The sequence below is a fragment of the Hippocampus bargibanti genome, linkage group LG18 (assembly GCF_051943395.1).
Source record: "Hippocampus bargibanti isolate YZ-2025 linkage group LG18, ASM5194339v1, whole genome shotgun sequence".
Taxonomy (NCBI): Eukaryota; Metazoa; Chordata; class Actinopteri; order Syngnathiformes; family Syngnathidae; genus Hippocampus; species Hippocampus bargibanti.
Genome location: NC_142751.1, coordinates 11,526,789 through 11,546,944, shown reverse-complemented (window position 1 = coordinate 11,546,944; position 20,156 = coordinate 11,526,789). Strand labels below are relative to the sequence as shown.

General features: G+C 40.7%; 2 protein-coding genes and 1 long non-coding RNA gene across 6 annotated transcripts; 1 reads left to right on the top strand and 2 right to left on the bottom strand.

Moving 5' to 3' along the window:
- Window positions 1–273: 273 nt before the first annotated feature.
- On the top strand, window positions 274–9,549 carry LOC148884642 (uncharacterized). Of its 3 annotated transcripts, XM_089019747.1 has the most exons (15): window positions 274–343; window positions 602–652; window positions 745–804; window positions 893–1,013; window positions 2,371–2,519; window positions 2,606–2,784; window positions 4,115–4,250; window positions 4,326–4,414; window positions 5,410–5,602; window positions 5,898–6,113; window positions 7,235–7,369; window positions 7,662–7,811; window positions 7,916–8,141; window positions 8,223–8,307; window positions 9,265–9,507. In XM_089019747.1, the coding sequence occupies exons 1-15, from the start codon at window positions 274–276 to the stop codon at window positions 9,505–9,507; spliced, it is 2,103 nt and encodes a 700-aa protein (XP_088875873.1). The 3 variants fall into 3 exon arrangements, with proteins under 3 accessions (XP_088875873.1, XP_088875876.1, XP_088875874.1); XM_089019748.1 differs by having other exon boundaries at window positions 283–1,013; window positions 8,226–8,307; XM_089019750.1 differs by lacking the exon at window positions 8,223–8,307 and having other exon boundaries at window positions 274–1,013; window positions 9,265–9,549.
- On the bottom strand, window positions 5,669–8,298 carry LOC148884643 (uncharacterized). Its single transcript, XR_016118194.1, has 4 exons — window positions 8,208–8,298; window positions 7,923–8,130; window positions 7,648–7,801; window positions 5,669–5,971 (listed from the first exon to the last, which is right to left on the bottom strand). It is a non-coding gene; the product is annotated as an uncharacterized LOC148884643 (long non-coding RNA).
- srek1 (splicing regulatory glutamine/lysine-rich protein 1) lies at window positions 9,450–19,537 on the bottom strand. Of its 2 annotated transcripts, XR_016118193.1 has the most exons (12): window positions 19,292–19,537; window positions 18,993–19,126; window positions 15,962–16,077; window positions 15,523–15,669; window positions 15,253–15,431; window positions 14,100–14,230; window positions 13,917–14,025; window positions 13,741–13,842; window positions 13,632–13,676; window positions 13,444–13,549; window positions 11,571–11,813; window positions 9,450–9,589 (listed from the first exon to the last, which is right to left on the bottom strand). XR_016118193.1 is itself a non-coding variant. In XM_089019751.1 (11 exons), the coding sequence occupies exons 1-11, from the start codon at window positions 19,417–19,419 to the stop codon at window positions 11,703–11,705; spliced, it is 1,308 nt and encodes a 435-aa protein (XP_088875877.1). In that variant the 5' UTR covers window positions 19,420–19,537; the 3' UTR covers window positions 10,707–11,702. The 2 variants fall into 2 exon arrangements, 1 of the variants encoding a protein (XP_088875877.1); XM_089019751.1 differs by lacking the exon at window positions 9,450–9,589 and having other exon boundaries at window positions 10,707–11,813.
- Window positions 19,538–20,156: the final 619 nt, after the last annotated feature.

The window sequence follows — 20,156 nt, the reverse complement described above, 5'->3', positions numbered from 1 at the left end:
AAATTTGAAAATTATGTTTTATGGGGACCTGGGAATGGATTATTCTCATTTTAATGGTTTCCTAGGGGAAATTAATTTTTGGGATACACACTTTTCACCTTACACACTCTGTCTGGGACCCAATTAAGTTCATAAGCCAAGGTATCACTGTATTATGAGGGTTAATCATTTGAGTAAATCATTGAAGCGTGAAGGACTTCCTGTAACACAGGGGAGTCAACTTCTTTTACTCTGTGACCTTATAGTTTGTATTTGTATGTCCTTTCAGGGGACATGATGAGGAGCATGTTTGGACGTCTATTTGAGCTGCTCAGATACTGCCAGCTTCAACTTGTTCTCATTGGTGAGTCACATTCATGTCATGCAATCCATCCATGATTTACTGTATTTATTTTGATATACAGTAAAGTCTCGTTATATCGATATCGGATATATCGATAGTCTCGGTTATATCGATACTATTTCTATGCACGCACGGAGAAAATTACATGCAAACAGGGTCGGATATATCGATAGTCCCGGTTATATCGATATTTTTTCCCACTCCCTTGAATATCGATATAACGAGACTTTACTGTATATAAAAACTGTTTGTTATCAGGTGTGATTCTGGAGTCACGTATGGCATACTCGTCGGGACAGATTGAACCAGGTGGGCTTTGGTGTTTAATGTTTAGATACCGTATACATGTGTAAATTAGAGAGACATTATGTCAGCATAATGGTGTCTTGGTGTGGTTATAGTATCCTGCAGGTCGGATGATTACCCGTTCAAGTACAAGCACTGCCAACTTGCTTTGCCGGGTAACGAATGAAATGAGTCATCATCCAAGAAGGTCAGGCTGTGGACTGAATTTGTGTGTGTTTGTGGGTTTTTGGGGGGTCGGGTCAGGTGGTATCGCTGGCATGGAATGTTTTGGAAAATTTCACTCTTCAGGTTTGATAACATGTCATTGGACACGTGGAGTAGCTGGGGAAGAGCAGGCAACGTTCACCCTTGTTATCCGGCAAAAGTGAGTGTCAAATTTAGCCTCCCTCCGCCCCACAAAAAAACCATCCAACTACATTATCATATAAAAACATATAACAAAACAGCATATACATTAAATCAACTATTTTTAACTCATTCACTGCCAGACATGTAGAAAAATGTGTCCACTCCAGTTGCCAGGGTTTTTGTCATTGTCACTCGAATTCCAGGATCCACAGAATATTGAGTTTTCAGACCATATAAAAATTCGATTCAGCGTAAGAAACCTAAGACTTTCTAGTTTCATCAGAAACAAAAAGTTAATTCCTAAATTATATGGGTCTGGACTGTGACTGTAAAGTGACTTTGAGAGTTTTGAAAGGCGCTTATAAATGAAATGTATTATTATTAAATAAAAATCTAGCTAGCTGGCTAATAGATAGCCAGCCAGCTAATATATCGTAAGATAGCTAGCTGATAGATAGCTAATATAGAACTAGCTATATGGATTGATAGCTAATAGACAGCCAGCTAGCTAGATAGCTAACAGATAGCCAATAGATCAAAACTCTCAAGGTCACTTTACAGTCACAGGATAAGTTTTTCTATGCGTGAGCAGCGGCAGCCACATGCGCCAGCGTTCACTCAACCCGGAATAACTCAAATAGATAGAAAGTTATCTAGCTAGCTAAGAGCTAGCTAGTTAGATAGCTAGCTATTTAGATAGCGTATAGATAGCTAGGTAGGTAGCCAGCAAGCTAATTAGATAGTAAATCAATAGCATATAGATAGCTGGCTAGGTAGCCAGATAGTTAGTTAGATAGCGAATAGATAGCAAATAGATAGCTAGATATCTAGCTAGCTTGTTAGATAACAAATAGATAGCTAGCTAGCCAGCTAGCTAGTTAGATAATGAATCGATATCAAATAAATAGCATATAGATAGCTAGCTAGGTAGCCAGATAGCTAGTTAGATAGCGAATAGATGGCAAATAGATAACAAATAGATAGCTCGCTAGCTAGCAGCCAGCCTTTCAAAACACTCAAAGTCACAGGATCAGTTTTTCTGCGGGTGAGCAGCGGCAGCCACATGCGCCAGCGTTCACTCACCCCGGATATAGCGCTTTAACAACAGCTGAAGCAGGAGCAAAGCGCTAACATGGAAAAAGGGAAATGCTGCCTCCTTGTGGAAGGGGAAAAAAAACATTGCCTGAGGTCTGGTCAGCGCTTTATCAGCAGCCAAGTAAGAAAAAAACAATACAAAAATTTGGGATTGGCAGTGAATGAGTAAAATTAGCTATAAAAAAAATCAAATCCGTGAAATACTCCGAAATGACCAAATACACAAATAAACTATGTATATTATTTTGAATCAAAACCTTTTTTTTGATTTCCATCAGGAATGACAAATACTGTAAAGTGTACAAAACCACAGAGGACACTTTGACAAACATGGAAGTGTTCGATCGTGACTTGTCCGTGGAGGTTCTGGAACAGGTCGGATCCAAATGCTCCAAAGATACCATCACAGCTCATTACAGCAACCTCTGTAGGTTCTCCTGCCAACTTTGATTGACACTCTACTTGTTTTTAGGGTGGCCATGTCTGTTACGTTTAACAATCGCCATGTTTCAGTGCGCTGCGGTCCACCGCCACGCGTCACTTTTAGGCGCCATTCGCACGGTCGCGTCAACGTCAGCGCTCAGTGGAGTCGGGACGACGCCAAGGTCATCACGTCTGTCTGCGTGCGTCACAAAGAAGTCACGGACCACCTTGATTACCCCCATCGCCACGATGATGGAAAATGGCACCAGGTTGATTTAATCGATATTTTTTTTCTTCAATATTGTGTTGTTTACTACTCAAAATTTGTATCGGCCTGTGATTTCTATTAACTTACACAGAGATCACGACACGACATTTGATATCGACGGTCGATACCAAATCAATGATATCGCTAGCAAAATGACAACTGTTGTGTTATGGCTGTCATATTTTGGCCTGGTGTTCTTCTTGCTTATTTTCTGTTCTTTTTTTGCGCTGCTGCGGTAAGGCAGCTTCCTCTTTGCCTTATCAGCTCCCTCAAACTTTTTTTTTTGTATCCGTGTCATGCTACGTTATCTACTTTGCTTCAATGTGGAGAGAAACATGCACGCTTTGAACATTTCATTCGGTACAACAATTATTCATGCCTAACATGTAATAATAATAATCATAATAATACATTTCATTTTTAAGCACCTTTCAAAACTCTCAAGGTCACTTTACAGTCACGGGATACGTTTTTCTGTGGGTGAGCAGTGGCAACCACACGCGCCAGCGTTCACTCAATTGCTACATATCTATTTTTGATATCTATTTGCTAACTAGCTGGCTACCTAACTAGCTATCCGTTTGCTGTCTATATGCTATCTCTTAGCTATCTAGCTAGCTCTCTATTAGTTATCCATTAGCCAGCTAGCTAACGTTCTATCTGAGTTATTCCAGGTTGAGTGAACGCTGGCGCATGTGGCTGCCGCTGCTCACCCACAGAAAAAAAAAACTAATCCCGTGACTGTAAAGTGACCTTGAGAGTTTTGAAAGGCGCTTATAAATGAAATGTATTATTATTAAATAAAAATCTAGCTAGCTGGCTAATAGATAGCCAGCCAGCTAATATAGCGTAAGACAGCTAGCTGATAGATAGTATAGCTGATAGATAGATAGATAGATAGATAGATAGATAGATAATATAGAACCAGCTATATGGATTGATAGCTAATAGACAGCCAGCTAGCTAGATAGCTAACAGATAGCCAATAGATAGTCAGATAATGTGCTAGCTTATAGATATCTCACAGATAACTAGCTATCTGCATAGATAGCTAATAGACAACCAGCTAGCTAGCTAGATAGCTAACAGATAGCCAATAGATAGCCAGATAACTTGCTAGCTAATAGATATCAAACAGATAACTAGCTGATAGCCAGCCAGCGTCCATTGTGGAGCGGTTAAAAGTAGGGTGTAAAGTTCTCAAAATAACGGGTAAGGTAGAGAGGAAGGAATGCAGAAAGAAATTGGAGGAAATTACTACTTTGGTCTTACCCTAATATTATAATCTTGATGCTTTTGTTAGCATTTTATTTCTTCTCCTCGCGGTGTAGACATGTTGCCAAGGTGGCGCCGGGTGTCATCTGGCGGGTGTGAAGGACTTGTCGGTGCTTGAGGTTCAGGTGTCTTGCGAGGTTAACGACAAGTGCTCTCAGTGTCCGTGGAGTCATGTTTACACTCTACCGTCAGGTGAAGTATCATCTTTTGTACACAAAAAAAATATGTCATTATAATTATTATTAACATTGATTGACGCATCATCAGAGCTGACCAGTCCGCCATTCGGTCTCCACGTAATGGAAAAAAAGATGGCCGACAGAGAAGGACAAAGAATGATCTCTCTGATGTGGACGGTAAAGTTACAGCATCACGGTATTGCATAGCATAGCATTAGCTTAGCAAAACATAACAATGTTTAGCATTAGCTTAGCATATAAAAGCTAAAATATATTGAAACAATGAAAAAAAGTAAACATACCTTTGTTTGTATTAATAGATTTTTGTATTGTTTTCAGTTCTTAGAGAGATAGCTTTAGCTTAGTAACACATAACAATGCTTATAATTATAATTATTATTATTATTATTAAATAATAATAATAATAATAATAATACATTACATTTTCAGCGCCTTTCAAAGCGCTCAAGGACACTTTACAGTCACAGACAAGCATAGGTACTATAATAAAAATGTTTAGCATTAGCTTAGCATAAGAATGTTAAAATATATTGAATCATAATGAAAAAAACTAAACATACGTTTATTTGTATTCATAGAATGTTGTATTATTTTCACTTCTTTGAGAGATAGCTTTAGCTGAGCTAACATAACAATGTTTAGCATTAGCTTAGCATATAAAAGCTAAAATATATTATATATTAAAAAAACTAAACATACCTTTGTTTGTATTAATATATTTTTGCATTGTTTTCAGTTCTTGGAGAGATAGCTTTAGCTTAGCAAAACATAACAATGCTTAGCATTAGCTTAGCATATAAATGTTAAAATATATTAAATCATAATGAAAAAAATTAACATAGCTTTGTATAGATTTTTGCATTGTTTTCAGTTCTTGGCGATATAGAATTAGCTTAGCATAACATACTGTTTAGCATTAGCTTAACATAAGAATGTCATAATATATTTAATCGTAATGTAAAAAACGAAACATACCTTTGTATTAATAGATTTTTGTATTTTTTTCAGTTCTTGGATAGCTTTAGCTTAGCGAAACATAACAATGTTTAGCATTAGCTTAGCATATGAATGCTAAAATATCTTGAATCATAATGAAAAAAACTAAACATACCTTTGTTTGTATCAATATATTTTTGTATCGTTTTTTTCAGTTCTTGGAGCGACATGACGGCTTTCATGTAACTGTGGCCAAAGTTTCAGGGGAGCCTCCCTGGGAGTTCTTCGCCGTACCACAGCCGACCATCACATTGCTGCTGTCCAACTCCGCCTTCCAAGTCCACGTCTCTGCTTTCAACAACATTAGCGTGTCGCCGGCTGCTAGCATCACAATAATGCCACCGCATGGTCAGTTTCATGGCACCAGATGGGTGTCAGCCATCTTTGGCTTATGTTGACCAATTCGGTATATCACTATTTGACACCAGGGTAATGTTACTGATATTTTAATATCACAATCCAATGGTATCGCAATCCGGAAAGTTATTATATTGATTCTGCTGTAATGATAGAGAAATAATTATCTGATGTCTATGAATGGTGTATCAAGGAGAAACATGATGGATGTCTATTTCTGTTACTGAAATGATGCGACTCTTTGCCACCATTTTGGCTCACGTCGGCCATTTCATGAACATTCCAGAAAACGATGACAGCGTCTATGATGATGGCGGAAGACTGAGGGTTCACGTCCAAAACCAGACAACCTTCACCGTGCTGTGGAAAGATGACTTAGTTAAGAAGTACAAGTGCTTCTGTCTGGAGTGGAGTGCCACACATGGACCACATCCACCAAAGCTGTTTTATGAATCATTTTATGAAGAAGTCAACAATTTCTGGACGCTGTTTGATATCCCAGGTGACATTTCTAAAATCACATGTTGATATACAGTGATACCTTGGCGTACAAACTTAATTGATTCCCAGACAGAGTGTGTAAGGCGAAAAGTGTGTATCCCAAAAATTAATTTCCCATAGGAAACCATTAAAATGAGAATTCCCAGGTCCCCATAAAAAAATATTTGCTGCTTTCTAATTTTCTAAGCCTTAAAACTAGACCAAATACACCTTATTTCATGTATAATAAATGTGCTATTGTATTATAATTAAATAAATCAACTGTACTGTATAAAACTGTTTTATTTACCTTTGTGGTGGCCGTTGATGGCTTGATGGAATGGAGTGTCCGGTTTCATCAGCATTAAACACTTGATGAGGAACGTAGCCTTCTTTCACCATCTTGAGGAATGATCCCTTGTAGGTGCTTTCTCTGTGATAATTTTATCTAGTTCCTCATCAATTGTGTTCTGTTTAGTTGGGTTGATAGCTTTTTCCATCAAGTGTACAGATGGCTTGTGCAGGTTGTTTGTGAAGCCTGATTGATGGGATATTTTAACCTTGCAGTCTACACTCTGCCTTTGAACTATTTCTGCCTTTGTCACTCTCTCTGTCATCTGCCTATCTCTTTGATGTTTAAACCACCACCTCACTGCTCCGTTCTTGACCAATCACGTGGCTTTAACCAAAGACAGGGGGCGGGGAATAAAGGACAAAAACAGTCGGCTGCAATTTTGTTGTTAGAAGTTCGCTAACAACACATCACTCATTGAGGCAGCTCCATGTACTAAAAAAAAATGTATGCCAAGGTAAAGTTTGTATGCCAAGGTAAAATTGTAATATACAGTAAAGTCTCGTTATATCGATATTCAAGGGAGTCCGAAAAATATCGATATAACCGGGACTATCGATATATCCGACCCTGTTTGCATGTAATTTTCTCCGTGCGTGCATAGAAATAGTATCGATATAACGAGACTTTACTGTACTTAACATTCGTAAACCGAAAGGTTCGTAAGCCAAGGGGTTCGTAAACCGAGTTATCACTGTACAATACAATACATATTCAACGTATTTGTAACCATCGCGTAGTACAGTGGTACATTGATTCACAAGTTTAAACTGTTAGATTTCTGCTTCCAGAACGACTGCAGGCTTACATCAGCTATGACGTCTGGCTGCACACGCGTGACCAACAGCAAACATGCAACCTTAAACAAGTGAACAACAGCCATGAGGCCACCTACGCCAAAACGCAGTTCTACTTCCTGGAAGGATGTGAGGTTTTTTTTTTTATTAATGGTGATATCATGTGGAAATACCACAGTCTTAGATTCAATAACCTTAAAGAGCAGTACTTAGTCATTCAGAGTTTTTTTCCACTGAAAACAAAAATCCGCGATGTCGTGACACTGCAATAAGTGAACCGCGATCTAGTGAAGGATCACTGTAGTTAGTTAATTGCTACGCCAATGTCAATTCGATATCGGTAATGACATGGCGGCATCAGATACCAATACAGAAGCAATAAAAAAGCGATACTGTTGTGTCAAGACCTGTTTCGTGGTAGCTCCGGTGAGCGCCCCTTCCAACTTCAGTGTCGTGTCCGTCACGTCGTCCTCTTTGGAGCTCCACTGGTCGTCCATCTCGCAGGAGGACCGGCGCGGATTCCTGTTGGGTTATGTGATCCATTACACCGAAGACCGGCAGCTGGAGAGAAGTAAGACCCGCTGTGATTGTTACAAACGAAAAATAAATTCGTATCAATTTAATACGACGAATTTCAATTTTATATTGGAGAACTGGCAAACTGTTATATTCCAGACATTACCGTGGGTCCGGAGGTCCAAAAATACACCCTCGAGAGTCTCGATAGCGGGACGGCATACCGGGTCCAGGTGTCGGGGTTCACAGGGGGCGGCCCGGGTGTCCGAAGCCCAGTTATGACGGTGCAGACACGGCGTGAAAGATCCATTAACTTCACGGCACTTCTAACTATCTCCACCCTTATTGTGATGACCGCCATGTTGGCGATTCCTCTTCTCAGAAGGTAAAATATAACGTCAACACATGTGCAGTCAAATGTTAAAACGCAAGACGAATTCGACTTGCTTACTTCATGTTCATCAAGCAGGGCCAAAGTGATCTTTTGGCCTAAAATTCCGAATCCTGAAAGGAGCAAATCAATGCAGAAACTCGGTGCCCACACACAACCGGTAAGTCTTTTGTCATATTGTAAATATGACAGCAAACGGTTAAAAAAAAGTGCCTGTGAGTTTTTGTTTTTTTTCTGACATCGACAGACTATTTTAACAATATTCTTGCCTCAGAAGGTGTGTTTTGGTCGAGGTGTGAAAAAATTGCTTACCTGAACTACAGTCAATGGCCATGTTAGGTGGACGCTATCAGGGCGAATATTTGATTCTTTCTCGATGGTTATTCACGTTAGTGCAGTTGTCGCTGGTACATGTTCTGATGCCACTCCAAATGTCCATAAATAACATTGAAAATACAAACTACTGTCATATTTTGTATGTGGGGAAAAATAGCTTTTTGTTTTGGGGGAGGGGGAGTAAAAAAAAAATCGTCTCTTTGCCACAAAGATGGCCGATGATTTTAATTATGTCGTTACAGGCTGCACGAGCAAAACTAATCAAAACCCAAGACAAAATATCGTTAGCTCGGGATAAATTAAAAAAATAAAACAATAATCAACTGTAATTTTCAGATTCAATGGAACTTTTATAACATGAAAACAGGGCGGTTTTTAGGGTGGAACATAATCAGAATCAGAAAACCTTTATTCGTCTTCTTGTGTCTGACATATGCCCATGGATTGGTATTCTCTATTGTTTCCCTTTAATTGTTGCTTGTTTTTGTCATACATTGTACCAAATTCACCCTCCCAAATGTTACTGCTGCCCGTTTTTTTTAAATAAATCTAATAACACATTAATATATCCATCATCATTGACATATCTTTATATTTTTTAGAGTGTCCTCATTTTCAGAGCACCAAAAATGTATGGCTGACTTGACAGCAGTCAATAGTACAAAGTTCAAAATGTAGTTAAACTAAAATAATTGTCATGAAAATGACACAAGTTGATAAAATTTTTTACCCATTCCCATCAATCGCTTGCTTCCATTGATGCTTTATTGTTCTTCTTCAGCTCCTTCAGCGCATCGAAACGCTCAAGCTGGAAGAATGCACCGTGGAAAGCCTGCTCGTCGTGGAGCTCCGAGCGCCGCCTTCCAACCGCCAGCAATCGGCCTGCAACCTTGATGAGCCGAGCGTTGCGAGCTCCCATGATGCTTCGGTAGCTGCTGTCCCCTTCGGCGGATACACCAGTTTGGATGTCATCCAGCAGCTGATGATGGGCAAAGAAGGGACGCTCACCCGGAAGACTACGTGACAGAGTTTAGCGTCGAGTGTACATGGAAAACGTGTATTTGTCACAACTGTGATCCAGGAATAAGTCCAATCGTTGTTCAGTCCTGCAGTGGGGCGATGTATGAAGCACAAAAAAAATTACTTGTTTAAAAATACTTTTTTTTTTGTCTTTACTCAAACATCAAATAAAACAACTTGACAATCACACCAGTGCTCTTAAAAAAAATAGAAGAAAATCAAATATTTTGTGGACTTATGACACAAATACTGACGTCATCTTCGGTAACCAATGCTTAGCCTTAACCGCAAAACTACGCAAATAAACGTTTTACATGTATATATTTTATACAGTGGCAGCGTAGGCACTTTACGTTCGCTGCGTCACTTTCTTATTTGACACGCACAATTATTATGAATAATAATACATTTCATTTATAAGCGCCTTTCAAAACTCTCAAGGTCACTTGACAGTCACAGGATAAAGTTTTTCTGTAGGTGAGCAGCGGCAGCCACACGTGCCAGCGTTCACTCAACCCGGAATAACTCAAATAGATAGAAAGCTAGCTAGATAGCTAATAGCTAGCCAGCCCACTAATGGATAGCTAATGTGTTTCCTGACTCAAATAGCTAGCTAGCTAGACAGCTAATAGCTAGCCAGATAGCTAATATCTAGCCAGATGACAAGCTAAAAGCTAGCCAGATAGATAGCTAATAGCTAGCCAGCTAAACAACGAATAGCTAGCCAGCCAACAGCTAGCTAGATAGCTAACATATTTTTTAAAACAGTGTCATAAAGAATCCAAGAGAGACTGGACGGAGGCTGTGTTTTAAGATCAGAAACCCCATTTTCACACTGCTTGGCATTGCTGTTCTGTGTGAAATGTCATGACACGGAAAAGAAGTAGTGGTCCAGCTATCCATTTGCTAGCTTCCGATAGGTCGCATCATCAGTGTAACAGAAGCAGGATAGAGTTTTTTTTAATTTTAAATCTGTGTAAGCTCTCAGTCGTACAGGAGTGGTCCATCGATGAGAAGGTTTCTTCAGCCATCATCTGTACTTCTTTGAAGGTGTCGGACGTTTCGCTTCTTATCCAAGAGGCTTCGTAAGCGAACTAAGATTGTTTACTGGTAGTTTTGGCCCTATATATATATATATATATATATATATATATATATCTAATAATATAGAATATGACAGCACGCTGTCAAGCGTCCATATATATATATATATATATATATATATCCCTACTGTCCAGACGTGGCAGTGCCAGACTCTGCTATGATTGGTCCCTGCTCTCAGGTTGGGGAGAGCAGAGGACTACTCCCTGCGGCTACACTGATGACTTCTATTGTCCTGACTGATTACTTCTATTGGCCTGCCTGAGTATGATATGAGATCTACGACTGGCCTGATTGCCCCATTTGATCTGGTATCACCTCATCAGCATAACTAAGCCTATATTGCCTAAGAAGTCGGTTGTAGGAACGATTGAAATTGAACCTCACCCCACCATGGTGATTTAGTGAAGGGTTTTGCCGTTTTATGAAAATAACTTCTTTTACTCCCCTTTAAAACAATCAATTTTCTTTCGCTTTTAGTGTCAAGAATTAAATTTCAGTATCTGTCAAAGTGACTTTTTGACAGTATTGCGTGAAAGCGTGGGAGGTCAACTTGCCAGTTTACAGGCAGGATCCATGTCCTGATGTTTGACACCCCCCTTCATAACGGTAATTAAAGCCAGATTTTTTTTTGTCAATCCAGTGTCACTTTTCTGTGTGAAAAGTAGTTATACAATATGGGGTGTTCGATTTGATTCACTCGCATCTCTGTTTACTGCCCTATTTTCCCCTGACACACTCACACGCACGCATACTTTTCTTTTTACAACTGCGCAACAAAAACAAGGACTAAAAAAACAGTAAACAAGCCCACCAAAACATAAAAAAAACAGGAAATAAAGCCTCCAAGTAAACGCCGTGCCTCGAGCAGGAAGGAGTTTCCTTCCTTTCAAGCTGCCAAAACGGACAAGTGAGGCTCACTGTGAACCGCCAATTTTGTGAGCTAAAACTTGGCGCGACACATACCGCCATTTCACACGCTCGCCGCTTCTTCCCGAGATGCAAAAATAGGACATTGTGGCGCTTCACTTGCCCTCCGGGTGGGGGAGCAACGGGGAGGGAAGTGAGAACTTAAGTCAGTCAGTCGGTCGGCCGCTGTCAAACGGACATCCCGTCGCTGCGTGCTTTGTGGACACCGTTGTGCTGCGTGAAGGGGGGCGAGCGGGCGTCCTCGCCGGGCGAGGAATCTCTGTCGTAATCCCGTCCTGCCTAAAATATTCCACACAATGTCCATGTCAGACCACAGTAAAACGAATTACGGTAGCCCCATTCACAATCTTTTGGCATCCTGATTCTGAGATTTGTTGAAAAGAGGGGCGGGGCTTCCATGACACAGGTTTATGTATCACTTTGGCGCCATCTAGTGGCATCCATAAGCATTAAATATACAATGCCTAAACCAGAGGCTCCGCAATTTACGAACGAGATACGTTCCAAACGGTCGTCGTTCATAAGCTGAATCCGTTCGTAAATTGCTGCAGTGCAGACAAAATTAATGTTTAAGGCTTATATACGTATGTTTAAAGTTTATATACGCATGTTTAAGGCTTGGATAAGTAACTTGTATTGGTTTGTACTGAAAAATAAGCATTTAATAAAATATACAGTGATACCTCAGTTTACGAACTTTTCGGTTTATGGACGTTACATTTATGAAAAGTTTACCTTGGCATACAAACTTTTTTCGGGATACACACGGAGCGCCACAATGAGTGATGTGTCGTTTGCAAACGAGCCCGTTCTCCAAACAACAAAATGGCAGCCGACTGTTTTTGTCCTCTATTCCCCGCCCCCAGTCGTCGGTTAAAGCCACGTGATTGGTCAAGAACGCAGCAGTGAGGGGGTGGGGGTTACAGACCGAGAGGCCGTTAAACATTAAAGAGACAGGCAGACCACAGAGAGAGAATGACAAAATGGATAGAAGACTGAAATTTTGACTCGTTTCAACTCTGATAGTTCAAAGGCAGAGTGTAGACTGCAAGGTTAAAATATCCCATCAATCAGGCTCCACAAATAACCCGCACAAGCCATCTGTACACTTGATGCAAAAAGCTATCAACCCAGCTAAACAGAACACAATCGATGAGGAACTAGATCAAATTATCGCACGGAAAGCACCTACAAGGGATCATTCCTCAAGATGGTGAAAGAAGAAGGTTACGTTCCTCATCAAGTGTTTCATGCTGATGAAACCGGCCACTCCATTCCATCAAGCCATCATCGACCATCACAAAGGTAAATAAAACAACTTTATTATACAGCACAGTTTATTTCTTTAATTATAATTTATTATACATAAAATAAGGTATATTTTGTGTAGTTTTATGGCTTAGAAAATTATAAAGTAGAAAATTATGTTTTATGCGACCTGGGAACGGATTATTCTCATTTTAATGGTTTCCTATAGGAAATTAATTTTTGCGATACACACTTTTCGCCGTACACATTGTGTCTGGGAACCAATTAAGTTCGTAAGCCAAAGTTTCACTGTATGCTCTATAAGGATATGTACAACTGGAGATAATACTACATATGTTACTACAAACATGGTCGTAAGTATGGGAGCATCTGTATAATGCCTATTGAATTAATATATACAGTAAAGTCGTGTTATATTGATAGTACTGCTTATTACGATACTATTTCTATGAACGCAAGGAGAAAATTTACATGCTGCAGGATCGGATATATCGATAGTCCGATTATATCGATATTTTTTCCGACTCCCGAGAATATCGATATAACGAGACTTTACTGTATATTTTTTCCCCACTATTGATTAGGCATGACTGCCCAAGAAATCTAGATGTGAAAAAAGATAACATGTGCCTGGATTTACCTTGTGCGTTTTCTTGACTCTCGGCCGGTCTTCGTCCTTACGGCTCCTCTTCCTCGACGTAGAGCGTTCCCGTACTTCTCGGCTGCGGTCCCGTCGCTTTTTCATCCTGATAACACCCAAATCGGACAGAGCAAGGAGGTGAATTATTTGTTATTGTATCTTTTCAAATTCAACTGTTTGAAATTCACCTTCTGGGAGGACTCCTCGAGTGTCCCCGACTCCGCCGTCGGACCCTGTGAGTTGCATAGTATCATTCAAAATACATTTCACAGAGCGGGATAAGCATTTCGGACTCACCTGGAGCGGCTTCGGCTCCGTCGTCTGTCTCCGGAGCGCGAACGTCTACCGTGGCCACTTCGGGAAGCGCGTGCATCGTTCCTTGGCCACTTTTGCGACGGTCTGGGAAAAACAAACAGGGTCATAATATGACTGGGTGTCAAACGTATTTCTTCTTCTGAGAAGCGACACCTCACCCGTGTTTGGATCGTGATCTTTTCCGCGAGCCGGAATGGGATCGGGATCGGGACCGCGACGGGCGGCGCGTTCTACCAGATTGAGTACCATAGCGTTTCTCCTTGTCCGCTGCAGAAGTCAGAAAATGCCGACAGGTTACGCTGACAATGCCGATTGGTGCGGGACGCGGATTGGCGTCGCACCTGGCTCAATGGCGGCGGCGATGGTGGACTGCGCTTCGCGCACGCGCTTCATCACACTCTCTAGCTGCTTGGCGGCGGCTTGCGGTGTAAGTTCGGGAGGCTTCACGATAGCGTTATTGGAATGGTTGATCCTGATGGGATTAAAAAGGAATGACGTCATGCTTACTATCATTCACTCATTTATTTGGCAATCGAAAATGTGACTGATGGAGAATAAGAAGTTATCATATTTAAAACTTTCACGCTGTTATATGCTTAGTCAAGATGTGTGACTCGAATATACAATTGAAACACAGACAACCTGGGGTCAATCTGAGGTCAACAGACACAGCTTGTTAAACTGTCATCTTCATCTCGGAGATCTGACCTTGGACAGAATTTAGGACTTGGGAAAATCCTTTATCACCAGAGTAATGTAAGACCTGAAACTCCTTCACAGGAAGAGCTCATTTGCTCTGGTCTCACCTCACCAGCATAACTAAGCCTATGTTGCCTAAGAAGTCAATTGTAGGAACGATCCAAATTGAACCTCACCCCACCATGGCGATTTAGCAAAGGGTTTTGCCGTTTTATGAAAATAACTTCTTTTACTCCCCTTTTCAAACCATCTCTTTTCTTTCGCAAAACTTTTAACCTCATTGTCGTCAAATGAGTGGTTTCTAGCTTTTAGGTGCATATGTACTGTATTTTGGTTAGCCACCCTCATTTCAAGCTCATATAACTCCAAACCCATATAATTTAGGAATTAACTCTTTCTTTTCTGATGAAAGAAGAGCGTCTAAGGTTTCTAACGCTGTATTGAATGTTGATGTAGTTCTAAAACTCAATATTCTGTGGCTTCTGGAATTCATGTGACAATGACAAAAACCCTGGCACTGGAGTGGACACATTTTTGCACGTCTGGCAGTGATTGAGTTAAAAAGGGTTATGACTTATAATTATTTGACCCACATTATTTTAAACTGTAATTGGAACAATAGGATGCATTAATGAGAGTGTGAGATCTCCCTCGCTTTTACACAAATACACACCCACATATGTTTAAATCGGAAAAGCTATAAAGTTGACACAGATCGGTAAAAACGGTACCAAATCTGTCTCAGTTTAAGCCCCCCCAAAAAAATAAAAATAAAAATAAAAAAATAGTACATACTTGAGGGGCCGGTCTCCGAACATGACGCCGTTGAAGGTGAGCGCCCGGGCGACGGCATCCTGCTCTACGAACTCCACGAAAGCAAAGCGCGAGGGCTGCGTCTCATCACCCGCCATGCGCACAAACTTCACATCGCCGACCTGCTGGAAGAAATCCAGGAGTTGCTCTGCCGTTGTCGTCTGTAAACGAGACACCATTTAAAAAAAAAAAATGCTCACAAATTCCGTGTCACATCGGCGATTAGTTAATCTGTTATCGACCAGGACTCACCTGTGAGTTCAAGTTGCCTACGTAGACCGTCCTCCTGATTTCGTCCACCTTGGTAGGGTCCACGTTGCCCATCAGCGGTGGTTGGGAGAGCGAGGACGCGCCGGTGTCCAGGTTGGCGGTCACATGACCCACCAGGGGGAGGTTCAACTGCGTGCATGTAGGGTACAGTTGAAGGTACAATTAACCCGATTGGCCAGAATAGCTGATTAACATTTCCGGGTGCAATGTACTAATTACGACAATGCTAAGCTAATGTCAATAATGCCTCCTATTAGCTTTTTTTGGGACAGCTTCCCATGGTAACAATGCCCCCGACGTATGCCAGTGAACAGTTTCCGATGGGAAAGTCTACACGGGGAACACGACTGCCAGAAATATTTATTGCGAGTCAAGAAAAAAACTGGAAAACAAGATGAAAAGAAGCTAATTTACGACTCACGTTCTGTAGTGGGGTGGGTGTTGGGATGGGGAGCAAACCTCTGCCTGGGAGCAAGCTGTGCACGGGGGCAGAGGGTGCCAAAAGCGCCAAGGCCTTGGACTCTTCCGGAATCTTCCCTGCAGGTTACACACAAACAGCAGCTGCTCCAAAAACAGCTAAAACATCCGCCCGTGTGTTTGTTTCTCTCTCTCTCACACACACACACAGTCTTCTAATATCATAACTGTTTATCTTATCACAAGCTAGAATACTCTACGCCGCTGTGTTTCAACACGTTTTGGATATGTTTGTAATATGTTGCTTGGGAAATGCCGCGGGACAAGTGAGTGTGTGACTTTCTGTGTTTGTGAGATAGCAACACAAGGCGATCCCGGCAGGTGATGGCGGTAAACACGCATTAGACGCAACCACAATAAACTATCTTGCTTTGGTCAACAGGGTTGGTACGGAGCAGCAGCCTGGAAAAACAGGCAGTGTTGCCATAGTAACAACGGAAGCTTTTCAGCGATCAAGAGGGCCACATCTTTAAGTAAGTACACTACCAATTTAAAATACAGTAAAGTCTCGTTATATCGATATCGGTTATATCGATAGTACTGCTTATTACGATACTATTTCTATGAACGCAAGGAGAAAATTACATGCGCGCAGGGTCGGATATATCGATAGTCCCAGTTATATCGATATTTTTTCGGACTCCCGAGAATATCGATATAACGAGACTTTACTGTACATGTGAAGGCCCACATGGCAAAAGGTGGTGACTCTACCACTGCTATTCACCCTCCTACAATGTTGCGGGTCAAACTGACCCATAAAGAGGACTCAAACCTTTATGGTTAAGCTGAACTATTGCATTTATATATTTTTTTTAGTTTTAATTGCCCCATGTAGGGCACTTAAGAGTCAACACATTTTTATTAAATGTAATTTTTTTTTTGGTGGTAATTATTATATAAATCACATCTATTATTTATCATATAATATGTATTAAGACTTACTTTGTATTTGTTTTATATATATATATATATATATATATTTTTTTTTTTCTCTCTCTCTATATATATAAAATTATATGTATATATGAAAGGCACTTGGAAATTAAATGTATTATTATTATATATACATATAGGTATGTATACCTATATACATGTATACGTATGTATATCTATATATATATATATACATATGTCTATCTATATACATGTACACATACACATACATGATACATACATATATATATATGCATACAGTATACACATATATGCATACACACATATATATACATGACAGTTGCTCTGTGTTTAAAAAAATAATATGATCAGCTTAAGGTAGCGGAATAACTGTTGTTTGTTTATTGCCATGCAGACTCCCACGTCGGTGTAAATTTTGTTTGGTAAATGATGAGACATAATTTGTGCGCACGTCATTTGGACTGTGTAAATTATGAATAGGGTGATGAAATTTTTATCATAGTGCTATTTGTCGTGCTTTGTGACACAGGCCTGACGAAAGCACCGCTGATTCCATTGAAATCAGGTAATCATCATCATTATCATAATCATCAATATCAAGACTAATCATAATGTCAAAAATCCAACATGAGCGACAAATCATCCGAGTGGGCTTGAGAAGAGATCAGAAGATGTTCTCACTCTAGCTTGCTTTCTCTGTCACTACGGCAACGACAAGAGAAGCAAGTGTTAGTCATCCTCTCTCTTAGCATCCCGCCGCATCATCACAAACAAGCTGCAGCAGGAGAGAGAGAGATAAGGGGTATATGGGGTGGGGCGGGAGGGTTGGACAATAAAAATAATAATAATAATAAGACAGTGGTGCCTTGACTTATTGAAACCAAACCACATCATTTTCAGAAAGTTGGCTAGCTAGATGGATGCTAGTGCAAAGCAACAGTCAAGAGAGCTAACAAAATCAGCTTATCTTTTGCTGGAGTCTTTTTTCCCCTTTCAATAACTGATAGTTGAACAAAAATGATGCAGCAACACATAAAGACAGAATATAGGCTAGTATTCACAGCAACATTTTCGGCGGAGGGGGCAGTCAAGGTACCACTATAATAACTTCCAAAAAAACAAATATAAACACACAACGCTCCAGAGAGAGGGAGAGAGACAGAGAGAAAGAGATAACCACCATTTTAAGTCAGTATAAGTTGAACATGAAGGGTGAGGCGGGGAATAAAATGTATGAAGGGAAAAAAAAAACAGAGACAAGATGTCCATCTTGGTGGGCTCCTGGTCGCATGATCACTGACGCCTTGTGGGGCGACCCCCCGCCCGTCATCGAGGACGGAAGCGGCCTGGTTAACAATGCCTCAATGACTCAGGCTTAGTAGTGTGGTCGTGTATCTGATATGCACACATAATCACACAGAAAACAAACAAAAAGCCCAATTAATCAAGTCCGTACAGGTTGCTATTCTACTCGTGTTGCTCACAGGGGTGGGGGGAGAAAGAATAAAAAAAGTGTCCAAATATGTTCGCATGTGGATAAACTTGTTCATGTCAATTCATGGTTCATTTTCCATGATTTTAGCACTAATCTCACCTAAAAGACAAAAACGTTGTATGTACAATAAATATTGGATTGTTTCTTCTAATACAGATTCATTTATGGCATGTTTGTGTTGAATTCCCCTTTTAATAAGTCCAGGTAACATCTGACTTACAACCGGCTTGACTTACAACCACCCGGATTTACAACCACCAGACCCCATCTTTTAATTCAACGCTGAGCACCACAACGCGCTAGCAGGCCGCCAACGTGTACAATTTTGGCCAGCCAGACAGCATTTCACACTCGCACAGCAATCGACCATTTAAACAGGAGGTGGGGGGAGTTGACTCTCAGCATCCACACAATGGAACGAAAAAAGCTACGTGCACACATGCTATTCGGTAATAACAAACGAAGAAACGACCACAAGTAAACCGCAGGAGCGAATAGTTGAAAAGAAGGGAAGGTCATTTTGAAGTCAAAAGCCATTTTGAGACCTTTATTTAGTACTCACCTTCGGCACAGGGTACAACGATGAGGGCTCTGTCCATAAAAACAGTGTTAGTGAGATGCTGCGCCACACCAACACTGGAAGATTCTCGATACTTGACATAGCACACTTTGGATGAGAAGGAGAGTGTGGCGTTGCTAAAGGAAGGGCGACAAAAAAGGAGAGAATTAAACATTAAAGATGGAAAACGATCACTTGTGACGTCGTTTAAGGAATTATTTTTTTGTACAGCGAGGACCAGGCCCCAGCAGTACATCCGCGGTGTCGCCTGATCCTGCCGAACCGCCGCACATCGCTCTTACTCGGGCGGGTAGAGTCGCAGCTCCTCGATGTCCCCGAGGAAGCCGAAGAGGGTGCGCAGCTGCTCGCTGCTAACCGCGGAAGACAGATTGGTCACTTGGGCGACGGTAGTCCCTGGGATTCCACTCATCGTAAAAACAGATGTATTAAATACTCCCAAAATGTTTTTTAATCACCGAATAATCATTAGTCTTTTTTACGTCGGAGGAGGAAAGATTGGCTGGCTTCTTTTGACTAAAAAAACGGGATGCCTTAGTAACGTTGAAGCTCACTACCGCCCTCTAACGGTGGAGGTCGAAGGAGTTTACGTTGCAGATCCACGCTTGTCTGAAAATTAATATAATAATAATACATTTCATTTCTAAGCGCGCGCCTTTGAAAACTCTCAAGGTCACTTTACAGTCACAGGATCAGTTTTTCTGTGGGTGAGTAGCGGCAGCCACACGCACCAGCGTTTACTCAACCCGGAAGTAACTTAAATAGATAGCTAGCTAGCTAGCTAGGCAATTGATAGCCAACAGATCCCTCGCTAGCCAGCCAGCTCGATAGTGAATAGATAGCTACCAAGATAGCTAGCTCTACAAGAAAGAACATACGTGATTATTGCTGGAAATATGTTGTAACTTGTTAAAAGTAATGTTTACATGTGAAATGTTGTTAATAAAATTGCGCAATGAAATATTACACACACACGTATGTTTTTTTCTCAGTAAGGAAAAATTGAGTAGTTAGTAAGGTCACAGTGTCTCGCAGGTTGACAGGTATGGTACACTTTTTTTTTTTTTTTACAAAAAATAAACAAATATGCAGAGCTATCAGATGTTTCAAACACACTCAAAGTGAATTGTGATCATATTTGAATACACA

What these genes read in the sequence shown, in the direction of transcription:
- LOC148884642 (XM_089019747.1), top strand. Translation starts at nt 274, where the DNA reads ATGATGAGGAGCATGTTTGGACGTCTATTTGAGCTGCTCAGATACTGC. An exon ending in ATGATGGAAAATGGCACCAG is followed by an intron (nt 2,785 to 4,114) that starts GTTGATTTAATC and finishes CTCGCGGTGTAG; the next exon opens with ACATGTTGCCAAGGTGGCGC. An exon ending in GACGCTGTTTGATATCCCAG is followed by an intron (nt 6,114 to 7,234) that starts GTGACATTTCTA and finishes TTCTGCTTCCAG; the next exon opens with AACGACTGCAGGCTTACATC.
- srek1 (XM_089019751.1), bottom strand. Translation starts at nt 19,419, where the DNA reads ATGAGTGGAATCCCAGGGACTACCGTCGCCCAAGTGACCAATCTGTCT. An exon ending in CTGCGACTCTACCCGCCCGA is followed by an intron (nt 19,127 to 19,291) that starts GTAAGAGCGATG and finishes CCCTTCCTTTAG; the next exon opens with CAACGCCACACTCTCCTTCT. An exon ending in TTCGGAGACCGGCCCCTCAA is followed by an intron (nt 14,231 to 15,252) that starts GTATGTACTATT and finishes TAATCCCATCAG; the next exon opens with GATCAACCATTCCAATAACG.